Source organism: Odocoileus virginianus, chromosome 12 (genome assembly GCF_023699985.2).
Source record: "Odocoileus virginianus isolate 20LAN1187 ecotype Illinois chromosome 12, Ovbor_1.2, whole genome shotgun sequence".
Lineage (NCBI taxonomy): Eukaryota > Metazoa > Chordata > Mammalia > Artiodactyla > Cervidae > Odocoileus > Odocoileus virginianus.
This window is the reverse complement of record NC_069685.1, coordinates 59661038-59675175: the sequence shown is the minus strand read 5'-3', so window position 1 is coordinate 59675175 and position 14138 is coordinate 59661038. Positions and strand designations below refer to the sequence as shown.

The 14138-nt window shown below is 42.8% G+C and overlaps 1 protein-coding gene across 4 annotated transcripts in view; it reads left to right on the top strand.

The window, feature by feature from the left end:
• The window catches only part of MYO1H (myosin IH), an 89618-nt gene that overhangs the window by 54847 nt on the left and 20633 nt on the right, over positions 1 to 14138 (top strand). For all 4 annotated transcript variants that reach the window (XR_011490723.1, XM_070475439.1, XM_070475438.1 and 1 more), the window contains exons 5-15: positions 1079 to 1159; positions 3467 to 3646; positions 4703 to 4801; positions 5751 to 5864; positions 6232 to 6303; positions 7317 to 7436; positions 8429 to 8496; positions 8846 to 8951; positions 9247 to 9327; positions 10542 to 10633; positions 13214 to 13308. Coding sequence is in view for 3 of the 4 variants with exons in the window: in XM_070475439.1 (XP_070331540.1) it covers positions 1079 to 1159; positions 3467 to 3646; positions 4703 to 4801; positions 5751 to 5864; positions 6232 to 6303; positions 7317 to 7436; positions 8429 to 8496; positions 8846 to 8951; positions 9247 to 9327; positions 10542 to 10633; positions 13214 to 13308 (1108 nt within the window). In the remaining variant the exon portion in view is untranslated. The remainder of the gene's footprint in view (positions 1 to 1078; positions 1160 to 3466; positions 3647 to 4702; positions 4802 to 5750; positions 5865 to 6231; positions 6304 to 7316; positions 7437 to 8428; positions 8497 to 8845; positions 8952 to 9246; positions 9328 to 10541; positions 10634 to 13213; positions 13309 to 14138) is intronic.

Sequence of the window (14138 nt, the reverse complement as noted above, 5' to 3'; positions counted from 1 at the left end):
CTGGAAAGTGGATCTACTCATAGTACCTGCCTCTTAGGAGGTTTTGAGGATTAAACAATATGAATGCATAAAAAACAAGATGAATTTTTAAAAAAATGTGATTCTCTCATAGCTCAGTAAAGAATCCGACTGCAGTGCAGGAGACCCAGGTTTGATCCCTGGGTCAGGAAGATCCAATGAAGAAGGGAATGGCAACCCACTCCAGTAGCTGCCTGGAGAATCCCACGGACAGAGGAGCCTGGCAGGCTACCGTCCATGGGGTCGCAAGAGTCGGACACGACTTAGTGACTAAACCACCATGCATAAAAAGCACACAGCAGAGTTAGTGAGCACTAAAATAATACTGTATTATTCATTAATATTTTTATTGATTAAAATAATCTTGATTGTTATTTTTACTACTGCAATTCTCTGACCTGTTGATGATTTTGAATGTTATTTTCTCCTGTGTTTTTGTTGCTCTTTGTGTAAAAGGCATTTATGGTTGAAGGGATTTTCCCAGTAGACCTTTGGGCTGAACAGTTTACATCGATACTAAAGGAAGATGTCTGCTGATGGGGGCCAGCAGTGATGCCTTCTAGAACAGCCAGGGCCTACGGTCCTATCTAGCTCTCCTTGCGTGCGTGCTGAGTCACTGCGGTAGTGTCCAACTCTTTGCAACCCACCAGTCTCCTCTGTCCATGGGATTCTCCAGGCAAGAATACTGGAGTGGGTTGCCGTGCCCTCCTCCAGAGGATCTTCCAGACTTAGGGACCGAACCTGCATCTCCTGCGACTCCTGCTTTGCAGGCAGATTAAGCCACCTGGGAAGCCCCAGCCTCTCCTTCGGCCCTTTCTAATCTACTCCTAGAGTGGATTCTAGAGAGAAGATGTTTTTCCTTTCTTTTCTCTGGGTTCAACTCAAATATTTGGCATCAAATGCTCTGTAAATAGTGATTTCTTCTTAGCAGATAAAGTGTGGCTTCCATTCCTGGCTCCCCCTTCTCTCCTCCAACGAGGTCAGGAATTCTATGAACAGGAGAGCTTCAATGTCAACGAATGACAGATGGGTTCAGTGTCCCTTCCCTTTGTATTCCAAGGCTTTTGGAAATGCCAAAACACTCCGGAATGACAACTCCAGCAGATTTGGAAAATACATGGACATACAGTTTGACTTTAAGGTACACTGACGTTCCTATTACTGCTTCCTGGGGACCCCTTAACTTGAGAGCAACAGAAAGTCAACTCAAGGCACCTTAAGAGAGGAAGGGTTTTCTTCTTGGCTCAAATAGTTGAAAAGTCTAGGGTTAGCAGTAGTTTTAGGAAATGCCAATAAAGACCATAATGACATAGCATGTTAGTATGTGGGCAAAAATGAAGAAGTATGGTGATACCAGGTGTTGGCAAAGATGTGAATCATGAGGAATTCCAACACATAGCTGGTGCAAGGGGTGTATTTGGTCAAACCCATTTGGAAAACAGTGTATCATCTTGGGGTGCTGAAATCACATAATCTAAGGTGGAGCCATTCCACTCCTGGAAATATTCCTACAGATGTGTAAGCATGGCCTCAACAGCACTGCTCATGAAGGTAAAGGGACTGGAAAGAACCAACACATCTGGCCAGGACTGAATGCCCGTCAACAGGAGAAGGGCCCAATTGTGGGATCTCACACGATGAGGCGTATTATGGCAGCAAGAGCATGTCAGCACCAGCTGCATGCAATCTAGACAGGTCATGAGAATGTACGCGGTGTCAGCGAGATGCCATTTCTTACAAAGCTTGAAAACATTCCAGAGTAAATAATCTATTTACTTAGGCGTACGTGATTATATGACATGAGTTGGCAAACTTACATGGATAGGGTCAGATAGTAAATATTTTAGGCTTTGTGGACTGTACAGCCTCTGTCCCAACTACTCAGCTCCACTGTTGTAGCATGAAAGTAGACAGAGAAGATATATAATGTATTGTACACAGAGTTTAAATGGGGGCTCATGCAAGTAGGAGGGGTAGGCAGAGTTCTCAGGGACATATAATTCCAAGTGACACCTTAGGTTAGAGAACAGTAGCTGGCTGAGCGTTTAGTACAGTGATGAAGACAGACTGATTAAGGATTTCCCAGAGGCTGAAACATAGGTTTCTGGTCATGCATGCACGGACTTTGAAAAAATTTTAATAGCATACATATTTTTAAGCTTTTTTTAGCATCCAACACATACTAAAAGGACACAGCTCATGGCCACAGCTCAATAAATTTTTCCATTTGAATCTACCTGTGTAACCGCCACTCATCTCAAGATATTAACATTTCCAACACTTTGAAATTTCTTCTACCCATCTCTGACAAATAGCTGCCCCCTGCTTCCCAAAAGTTATCACTGTGCTGGCATCTATAATCACAGATTCATTTTACTGGTTCTTGAGCTTCAGAAAAAATGGAATTATACAGTTGTTCTATTTCATGTTTGGCCTCTCTGAATCAGCATGTCTTGTAAGATTCAACTGTGTTGCTGTGTGGAGTTGTTCATTTTTTGATTGCTCAACTTTTATCACTGTTTATCTGTTCTCCTGTGGTGGACATTTGGTTGTTTCCAGTCTGGGGCTAGCTATTGCAAGCAGTGCTCTGAACATTCTTGTACCTCTTTCAGTAGATATAAGCACTCATTTATGCTGGGTGTATACCCAGAAGTTGCATTGCTGGATTCTTACCAGCAATGTTATAACTGAGAGTTCCAGTTTTTCCACGATCTTGCCAACATTTGGTATTGTCAGTCCTTTAAATCTTAGGCATTCTGGTGGCATATAGTGGTTTCTCACTATAGTTTAAATTTGTACCTCCCTCAATTTTAATGAAGTTTTGCTCATTGGTTCCTGAAAGACCCTCTTGTAGTATATTAAAGTCTTTTGCTCATTTTTAACTGGGTAATTATTTCTCATTGATTGGTGAGTGTTCAATATATGTCATGGAATACAAATCCTTCATTGAATATATTATTTAAAACAACAATTAAGACAATAATAATTAATATTGGCATAAGAATATATTGACATTAAGAGGCTGATGGCCCAGAACAGAGGCTAGAAATGCCCCGGCTTTCCTTACCTATATGGTCACCAGACTTATGACCAAAGCACCACTGAGATTCAGTATCAATAAAATTGTCTTTCCAATAAGTGGTGGTCAACTGGAAATCCATAAGGATAAAGAGAACTTTGGCCTCTGTTTCACTCCATATACAAAAATTAAATCATGATGGATCATAGTCATCATGATAAACATGGATGGTAAAACAATTTATCCTAAATGAAAACAGAAAATATCTTTATCACCTTGGGGGGGTTAGGAATGGAACCCAGAAAACGTGACTCTTAGAAGAGGGATAGACTAGGTTGATTCAGACTCACAATTTCAGTTCATCAGGAGACACCAGTAAGAGAGTGGCCTTGATTGTTGCCTTGGCTGGATTTTTGTTCTCTTTTGAAGGGCATTCCTGTAGGTGGGCATATCATCAGTTACCTGATAGAAAAGTCTCGAGTCGTCTATCAGAATCAGGGCGAGCGGAATTTCCACATCTTCTACCAGCTGCTGGAGGGTGGAGAAGAGGAGCTCCTTGCTTACCTGGGACTGGAGCGAGACCCCCAGCTGTATAAATACCTCTCACAGGTTGGAAGGACCATAACTTGTCTCTGGTGCCCCTTTGGTGGTGGTGGTGGTGGGGGGGGAGGTTGGTTCTGTGGGATGTTCAGTAACTTCCTTATGGCCATATTACTGGATCCTGATGCCACGGTGCCTTTGGAAATGGCTCAAGCAATTCACCAGTATTATTTTGATTAATCTCATGATCTTCTGTGACTTTGGCCCGTGCTTTGCAGTATATTTGCACTGTTTCCAAACCTCTAGGTGTTCTTTAAGGTTTGACTTAAACTAGCCCTGTCTTTGAACGGGAGGGAGTCCGTGGTGCTGGTTGTGTGGGAGGGATATTTGGGAGGTTGAAGGTTTGACATCCCAGTTCACTGGTGAGTATTTTCATGGTACGACATCTTTGTTTTCACCATGCAACAAGGAACTCTTTTAAAATGATGAATCTTCAGGTAATCGGGAAAAATCTGTACTACAAAAGCAAAATAATAATTTAAAAAACCCTCATCTAGAAGATTTTCCCTTTAAATTGTAACACCGGTAGTCTGTTACTTATTTAAAAGACAACTTCTAGACTTAGTGGGAAAAGCCTTTTCACACCTCCTGTATCATCTGTATTTCTCTAGATACCACTTTAATTTCCTTCAGGGAAGGTCTCCTCCTATCTAATCCTACCTTGAAGTTTTTGATGTTGGTTATTAAGTGCATCAAGGTAGTTTTCTTGAATTTAAACATTATTATTTACTGTATGTTTTAGTAGATATCTACTGAGATAAATGTCTTCAATTTACTCAGCAAAAATGGCAAGGAAGCCTACTTAAAAAAACATACACACAAAAAGATATACCACTGATATGTATCTTTGAAAGTTTTCTCAGAACAGGTTTTTAAACAAAATTCCGAATTTGAAAAAAAGCTGCAGTTGGCAAATCATCAGGTGATAGACAAGTAGAATAAAACCTATTTTTTCCACAGCTCAAAACTTCATAGAACTAGCTTTTTAATGCTTGCAGAGAAAACTTTTGACACCTGACTGTCCTTATAAAAGTGCTGTTAAGCAGCCCAATTCTGTGTCAACAGGGTCGCTGTGCCAAAGAGCCATGTGTTAATGACAAGAATGACTGGAAAACTGTTTCCAATGCCTTTTCTGTCATCGATTTTACTAAAGATGATCTTGAGGTATGAGCCCCTCGAGGGTGGAGCTCCTTGTGGTCGGGCCTGGGGTTGGGGAAACCATCCTGGTTTCCTGGTGATGCCGCAGAGTTGCCAGAGTGAGCAAATAAAGATACAGGATGCCTAGGAACACTGAATTTCAGATAAACACCGGCTAGTTTTTTAGTAGAAGTATGTCCCAACATTGTGTGGGGCAAGCTTAATGCTAAAAAAATATTAGACATTGCTTACTAACACAACATTGTAAAGCATCATTACTCCAATAAAAATTTTTTAACTATAAAGAATTAAGCACTAGACATTGCTTATTTGAAATTTGAACTTTAGTTGGGCGTTCTGCATTTTATCCAGCAGATCCAAGTTTTCCCAGTATTGGGTGCCAGGAGGGAGTCGTGTTTCTTCTTCCTCTCAAACCCAGTCTCAAATATTTAATCCTCTAGAGTGCTAGGAATATCATTTATTTATTTATCATTTATTTTATATTGGAACAAGTTGGACCAAATTGTAGGATTTATAAACATTTTGTTTTTACATCTTTTTGTCTTTTTTGGGGGGGGGGGGTGAGGGGGGATTGTGAAACTGTTGACCTTTCAAGGACCAGGATATAATTTTTAAAAAATTTACATGTGTGTGTGTGTGTATCTGGGGCCATGGCATTTGAACACTGGATGGCTTATAGGCAGGGGACAAAGGTAGGTACCAGAATAGTAGTGTTCCACGCTGGACACAAGTGAGGGAGCATCCTGCCCTCCACTGAGGCTCCTTCCCCCTTCCCTTAATATCAGAAGTGGATGAGAGCCCACAGGGCCAATTTCTAGGGAAGGATCTGTGACTCCAGTCTGGAGTTAGGGGTGGGGGGGCGGTTCTCCCCCGGGTACCACCTCTGATGATGTTTATCAATCAGGCGGCCACAGTCTTCTCTCCCTGCCCTCCTCACCACTTCCCATGTTCCTAGAATCTCTTTGGAATTATTGCCAGTGTCCTGCACCTGGGGAACATTTGTTTTGAAGAGAACCAGCAAGGCTGTGCCTCTGTACCAGACACTCACGAGATCAAATGGATCGCCAAGGTGATGGTCCACTTTGGGAGAGTGGGGGTGGGCGGACAGGAGAGGCCCCAGACCCTGTCAGAGATGGAGGGGCGGGGGAGGGGAGCAAGGCAGCTGGGTGCCCATGTCCCAGAGGGCTCATCTTGCTCTTGCACTTGACACTGGTTAGCAGGTGGGCAAGGGAGTGAGTAAAAGCCAGTCAGTTGAAAGACCAAACATGGGCTGTGCTTTGCACAGATATGGTCTATGTTGCACAGATGTGGTCTGTGTTGCCCCAGAACACGATTAGCAGGAGGAAAAGGTGAATCTGGGCCTGGAGACACCACTCACTTTTTCCTCGGGAGTCAAGTTGGGTTGCTGAATGGCATTTTATTTTCCATTTATTCAGCTCCTAGGGGTCCACCCATGGGTCCTTCTGGAAGCTCTCACCCATAGAAAAATTGAAGCCAAAACGGAGGAGGTAAAAATGGCTCTGGGGGGAAATGTGCCTACCCTCCCTGCTGCTGCTGCCAGTAGGTTGGTGGCCCCAGGGGAGGCCAGACTCCTGAATCCTGCCCACCAGGTCCTGTGTGGTCCAGCTTCTGTCAGCCTCTCCAGCCTTAACCTCCCCGATCCCCTGACATCCCACCGTCACGAGCTCTTGGTGCTTCACGCCCTCCCTGCCTTCCCTCCATGGGGTCTTTGCGTATACTGTTCCCTCTGCTGAAACACCCTTCCCTGTGTTTCACCTAGTTAAAGCCTCCCCATCCTTCATTTCCTAGGGATCACTCCTCAAAGCCCCTCCCCTGCTCATCCCACGCCTGCCCTAAAGCAGCATATGTGTCTCCTTATAGCGCTGGTCACTCTCAGCTTCAGAACTATGGGATGCTTCTTTGTGTGACTTGTTGAATGCTGTGCCGCGCTCAGTCATTCAGTCATATCCGACTCTTTGCAACCCCATGGACTGTAAGCCCACCAGGGTCCTCTGTCCATGGGAGACTCCAGGCAAGAATACTGGAGTGGGCTGCCATGCGCTCCTCCAGGCGATCTTCCCTACCCAGGGGTCGAGCCTGCGTCTCTTATGTCTACGGCATTGGTAGGCAGGTTCTTTACCAGTAGTGTCACCTGGGAAGCCCTGGCTTGTTGAATGCCTTCTGCCAAATATGAGCCCACAGAGGCTGAAGCTGTTTGTCTTGGTTGAGGCTGTATCTCAGCACAGGCGGTAGGTTCTTCCCCCATCAAGTATCCGTCTCTAGTCATCTTTACTTTATTTATTTATTTGGCTGTGCCAGGCCTTCATTGCGGCATGTGGGATCTAGTTCCCCGACCAGGGATTGAACCTGGGTCCCCTGCATTGGGAGCCCAGTCTTAGCCCCTGGACCATCAGGGAAGACCGCTTTCCTCCCCCAGTCATCTTTAAAGCCTGGGTTGAAAACTCTGGGGGCTTTTTAAGTTTTTTAACCTCTGTAGTGAAGTACCTGTTGTTCTTCTCAGGTGATCTGCCCACTGACACTGGAGCTCTCTGCCTGCGCTAGAGACGCGATGGCAAAGGCTGTTTATGGGCGAACGTTTACTTGGCTGGTCAACAAAATCAATTCCTCCTTAGTTAACAAGGTTGGTCCACGCACATTGGGTGCCTTGGGCTTTTTAACATGGCCATGTTTTAAAACCAACATCTTTAAAGACTTTGTGAGAATTGAGTGTAAGCTCCTGGTGGGCAGAGTTATTGTCTTTTCATGTCTACATTTCCAGTCCCTAGCACACAGTAAGCTCACAAAAATGCACTGACAAATGATGTTGTCAGTATGTCCCGAAGTCTAGGATGCACAGCATTTGAAGTGTATACAGAACCTTTTCATTTTTATAACAGTAGTATATTTTAATGTGTATAAGAAAAAAAACAAGACAGCTCCTTTGAACTCACCCTAAGGGTATATTTCCTTTTTAAGCGGAATTATTTAAATTAAAAAGGGAGTTGACACAAAGCTGGAAGTTGAGGCCATGACATGAGGGCACCTGGGTGCACGAATGTGGTGAGACTCATGGAGGAAATGTGCAAAGGATGGATTTGGATACATTGACTCAGCACATCATACAGAATGCTACATTGTGTCCCTTAAGAAGAAAAGTCATTTTCTCTTAAAATAGCTATCCTTGCCTGACAGCACTTGGCCCTCTGTTGAAAATGATGTCCAAAATACCTGCTTTCTCTCCTGGATGAACATCTTCCTGCTGTCAGTAGCTCCCTCCCTCTCTCCATCTCTCTTTTTCTTTCCCTTCCTCTTTTCTTCCTCTCTCTCTCTCTTTTTTTTTGGACTGAATGTGGGCTTGGGGGGCTGAGGAGGGCTGAAGCAAGGAAGTGAATCAGAAAGGGACGATCACTCTGTCTACTCTGATGATGAATATGGAAGCCGGGATGGGACCTAGGGAGGCTGCAGGCAGGAGGAGGCAGGATGGGAAAGTTATCTCCACCCTGTTTCTTCTGAAAGCCGTTGTTGGAGAGATAAGATTTATAGCCACATCCCAGATTCAGGGGCAGTTGCCAGATACTGAGTGTTACAAGGTAAACAACCTCAACGATTAATGCTGTGTGTTACTTTGACTAGGACTTTACTGGAAAAACTGTGATTGGATTGCTGGATATCTATGGGTTTGAAGTCTTCGACAAGAATGGGTGAGTTTGTTTGAGTTCATTGTGATCCACTGGTTCTTCATTTTCCTTTAAGGTCTGAGTCTGGTTTATGGCATTTCTGATGTTATTGGAATTCATTTTCCTGTTTCTAGAAATTCTCAAGGTTTGCATAGCCCCTGCCTCATAAACTTTTCTAAACCAGAATAACTATTAAAAATGCGAATGTCTTTTAGTTTGACTCTTCTTATCAGTTTATTAAATTATTTGTTTAATAAGGACTTCAGTTTTCTGTATGGAAAAAGCATCCTTAAAAATAAGTAAATACAATTTTTTTAAAAAAAACTTGGCCTACTCACGTAGCTTTAGTTACTTAAATCTTTTGCACCTCCAGTTTTGAACAGTTCTGTATAAATTACTGCAATGAGAAACTCCAGCAACTATTAATTGAGAGAACCCTAAAAGCGGAACAGGCAGAATATGAAATGGAAGGTATAGAGGTAAATGTTTCAATGTTTTCTCCTCATTTGATTTCTTAACCAAGCAAAAGACATTTCCATGAGAAATATCATTTCATTGGAGGTTTTTCCTGATGAGTACTAAGAATTATTTTTCGCTCCTTCTCTGCTTGTTTCCTGGGAAATTATTTTGATATTCAGCAAGTATTCTTTTTGAACTATTAGAGATAAAAATCAGATTTGGAAAATAAAAGTTGGACAATCAATTTAAAAGAAATATATTTGATGCTCAATCTTAATCCTTCCTGGAGAATTCTTTTCCTCATTGTCATTTTAGTGGGAACCAATTCAGTATTTCAACAACAAGATCATCTGTGATTTGGTAGAAGAGAGACACAAAGGAATCATTTCCATTCTGGTGAGAAAATTAACGTTGACTTGGGGCCCATTCCACGGTATCCTCAATACTCGGAAGATCTGTTCCCCAGGGTTACAAAGAGTTAAGAGTGAAATCCACTGGATTATTGAAGGATCCAAGTTGAACTCTTTTGTTGAATTTTTACTCCAAGTTTTAGATTGAGCTTTCCCCTCTTATTCAAATTCATCTATGGTTTGCCATAGGTGGATTCAGAGAGCATAGAAATGTTGCTTTGTAAGAGTTGTCTTACCAACCTGAACCCAGTATTTTTTCATTTGTTTTAATAAAAGCTACAGTGTTGATTCATTAAAAAAAATTTATATTAGACTGTAGTGCTAGTTTCAGGTATACAGAAAGTGATTCAGTTACATATATACATATATCTATTCTTTTTCAAATTCTTTCCCCATTTAGGTTATTACAGAATACTGAGCAGAGTTCCCTGTGCTATAAGTAGGTCTTTGTTGGTTATCTGTTTTAAATATAGTAGCATGTTCATGTCAATCTTGATTCATTTTTTTAAAAGCTTTATTTCTCAGTCATGTTACATGTTATGGGTCTGCAAGTGGTGGATGTAGAAGACATTCTCTACTTCTGTCTTTTAGCCATACTAACTTGGCTTGGAGGATCTTAGTTTCCTGACCAGGGATTGAACCCACTCCCCCTGCAGTGGAAGCACAGAGTTCTAGCCACTGGACCACCATGGAATTCTTTTGATTCATTTTTGTTTTTAAGATGGTTAATTAAATGTTATCACTGTTGAGGACCCAAAACAGAAAGTAAAAACAGCTTGTGAACTGCAGAAGGTTAGACTTAACTAGTTTTATGGCTCACTTTTCCTGAAAGCTTTGCTCCCCATTAAAGAGGGTATGTTGTTGGCCAGCTGGCTAAGACTGGTTAAGAGACATTGAAGTTGAGCATCTCAGCTGGTTATGGAAGTTGTGAAGTGTCCCTGGGACGTCTTTGGAAATAGACGTCAGATAGGTGGGAGAGCTGACTTTTCATGGAGTTTCCAGTCCCTCTGGTTCCACGGTTCCCTAAACAGATTTGATAAGATGGATTACCCCTTCCTGCCCCTGGAAATGTTGACCCAGATTTGTGCACAGATGATATATTTCAATCCACTGCATTTTGCCACAGCTGCTGGGAGCACTTAAACTTGGAATTGATGGAGTGTGGTGCTCTGACCGAAGACTTCTGTTTCTGTTTTGAAGGATGAAGAATGTATTCGTCCTGGTCCTGCTACAGACTTGAGTTTCCTGGAGAGGTTGGAGGAGAAAGTGGGAAAGCACGCACACTTTGAAACGTAGGGGTCTCATTTGCCAGGCTGTTGCATGGGGACGGTCATGTAGTTGTATAGTTGACTTCTAGTGTGTGTGTATATATAGGTGTGGATACACATATGTGTGTATATATATATGTATATATAGCTGTATATATATATATATATGGGTGCGCTGGGTCTTAGTCATGGCATACAGAATCTTTAGTTGCAGCATGCAAACTCTTCTGTTACGGCCTATGGGATCTCGTTCCTGGACCAGGGATTGAGCCTGGGTCTCCTCCACTAGAAGCACGGAGCCTGAGCCACTGGACCACCAGTGAAGCCCCCTGTATAGTTGACCTTTGAACAATACTGGCTTGAACTGTACAGATCCACTCATACATGGGGTTTTTTTTTCCCAATAGTAAATGCTATAGTACTACGTGACCCCATCCCCTGTTGGTTGAATCCATGGATACAGAAGGCCAACTGTGAGTTACACACAATTTGTTGACTGTGTGGAATCCCTAAGCCCCATGTTGTTCAAGGGTCAACTGTACATCCATTTTCTTAGGTATGTGGACAGTTCTCCCCAGTAGTATGAAAGTGAAAGTGAATTTTGCTCGGTTGTGTCCTACTCTTTGCGACCCCATGGACTATACAGTCCGTGGAATTCTCTAGGCCAGAATACTGGAGTGGGTATTCTTTCACTTCTCCAGGGGATCTTCCCAACCCAGGGATCAAACCCAGGTCTTCTGCATTGCAGGTGGATTCTTTACCAGCTGAGCCACAAGGGAAGCCCCCTTAGCATAGCTCCCCAGTAGTATAGCTGCTACTAATTTGGTTTTGGCTGGGCTGTGCAGCATCTTAGTTCCCCAACTAGAGATCTAACCCATGCCCTCTGCATTGAGCTCAGAGTCTGAACCACGGGACTGCCAGGGAAGCCCCTAGCTACTAGCTCATACATAGAAGCAGCGTGATGATACACCAGCTGCACAGCTTTCATTGGTAGGAGTCAAGCTCATGTGAATTCCAAGTAGAATTCTTTTTTTAAGATTTTGTGTCTTTATCTATCATCCTTTCATTTTGGGCATGTCCACATGCATGAGATAGTCAAAAAAAATCAAGTGTAAAGCACATGCAGTGATGTGTGTAGATCTGAAGTGTGCAACCTGGTGAATTATTACATGTGTGTGTACTCACATTGCCACCCCACAGATGAAGACACAGAGCATTTAGAGTCCCAGAAAGTCAACTAGAAATGTAACACACTCTGAGACGAGGAGGAGCGAATTTAAGGGCATGTGCTCTGGAGTCATAGGGACCTGGTTTTGAATCCCAGCCCAGACACTTAATAGACATGTGACTTTGGGCAAGCAGTAAGTACTCCTGAGTTTGAGTTTCCCCTTCTATAAGATGGGATAATTAATATGCCTGCCATATAGCATTGTAAATGATCACATAAATCACCTAGTGTAATTTCTGGCCATGGCACATATTCAATATACGGTAGTGGCTTTATCAAACCTATAGAGTATTGAAAGGATAAGTGAATGGAATTGGACAAGTATATGAATCAAGATTGCAAAAATAGGACTTCCCTGGTGGCTCAGCGGTAAGGAATCTGCCTCCCAATTCAGGAGACACAGGTTTGATCGCTGGTCCGGGAAGGTCCCACCTGCCTTGCAGCAACTAAGCTCATGCACCACAACTATTGAGCCTGTACTGAGCCTGGGAACTGCAGCTACTGGAGCCTGGAGCCCACGCTCTGCAGCCGGAGAGTAGTCCCGTTCTCCGCAGCTAGAGAAATGTCCGAGCAGCAACAAAGACCCAGCACAGCCGAGAATAAAGAAATACATTTCTTTTTAAAGATTGGAAAAATAAACTGTAACATCTTTACAGATGGGATAATGTATGGCCAGGAGAATGAACAATCTAAATACATGCAATGACGCAGATAAATCACACAAACATGTAATCAAGAGAAATCAGACACACAAAACTACACGCTATATGGTTCCATTTCCCTAGGGTATAAAACCAGGTTAAAAACAACCTATTCTGTTAGATGTCAGATTGTACCTGGAGAGAGCTCAAGGTGGGGGGTTCTCAGGGACTAGAAATGTTCTGTCTTTTTTGATCTGGTGATATTTGCACAGGAGAATTCGGTTTGCAAAAATTCATTGAGCTGTGCAGTTCAGATATGTGTGCTATCAATATACTTGTATATGCTTTTCAAGAACAGTTGTAAAAAATTGTAGATCACCCGAATCTGAAAAACAGTATTTCGTGAGTATTTTAGTCTCTCCACGTCATACAAATGTAAAGTAGTAAAATCAGTTTTTAGTCATCACCAAGAAAAATGAACATTATTTCATTGTACAAATAAATGTGTTTGTGTGGCTCATGTACATTTTTCATCCCTCAGTGCTCATGAGAAGGAAGGGTTTAATGTTAGCAAGACCTCGGTCTGTGGCGGGAAGAAATAGTTGAAATAGATTTCAGTGCTGACCTTCAGCTGATCGTCACAATCCTAAACAGGTCTTGTGCTTTATACGTCGGTGCATTTTGTCGCAGTGAAGTAGAAAGGTTCAGCCCCCGTCTGTTTCTGTCCTGCTATAGCCGGAAGCTGGCGGGTCCGAAGGGCAGAAAGAAGATTGGCTGGATGGAGTTCCGGCTCTTCCACTACGCGGGAGAGGTCACATACTGCACCAGGGGTGAGTGTCTGGGGGGTAAAGGTCACAGGTCACAGCCATGCAGGTGCCCCCGAGTCCACTCTAAACATGCTGCATATCCATCTCAAGTGTTCCCTAGCCCCACTGCAATCACGGCTTTTCAGAAATATTTGGGGGACTTCCCTGGTGGTCCACTGGCTAACCATACCTTAAACGCAAGCATGGTTGGGGAGCTAAGATCGCACAAGAATCGCAGCCAAAAAAACAAAATGTAAAACAGAAGCAACATATATATATTAAAAAAAAAACAACAGAAGCAATATTGCAACAAATTCAATAAAGACTTTAAAAATGTTCCACATGAGAAAAATATTTTTAAAAGTATTATAAAATGTAGTAATTTTATATATAACTACTTTATGGAGATAATTCACATAGCCTCTGTTTCACTCCTTTAAAGTGTACAATTGAACAGTGTTTAGTGTAGCCACTGTGCATTTGTGCAACTGTCACCACATTCCATTTTAGAATCACCCCCTCACCCCAAAAAGAACCCCTATACACGTTAGCAGGCACTCCGCATTTTCCCCAGCCCGTCTTCCAGAGCCCTGGGCAACAAACCAGTCAACTTTCTGTCTGGAGATTTGCCTATTCTGGACATTTCATAAAAATGGAATTATGCAACGTGCGGGTTCTTGTGTCTGGCTTCCTTCCCTTAGAATAATGTTTCCAAGGTTCATCCATATCGTCGTTCCTGTCTAATTGCCAGATGATGTTCCACCGTATAACTGCACGGCATTTTGTCTGTTCACTCATCAGCCGATGGGCGTTTGGGTTTCCACTTTGGGGCTGTTATGAATGACGCTGCTGTC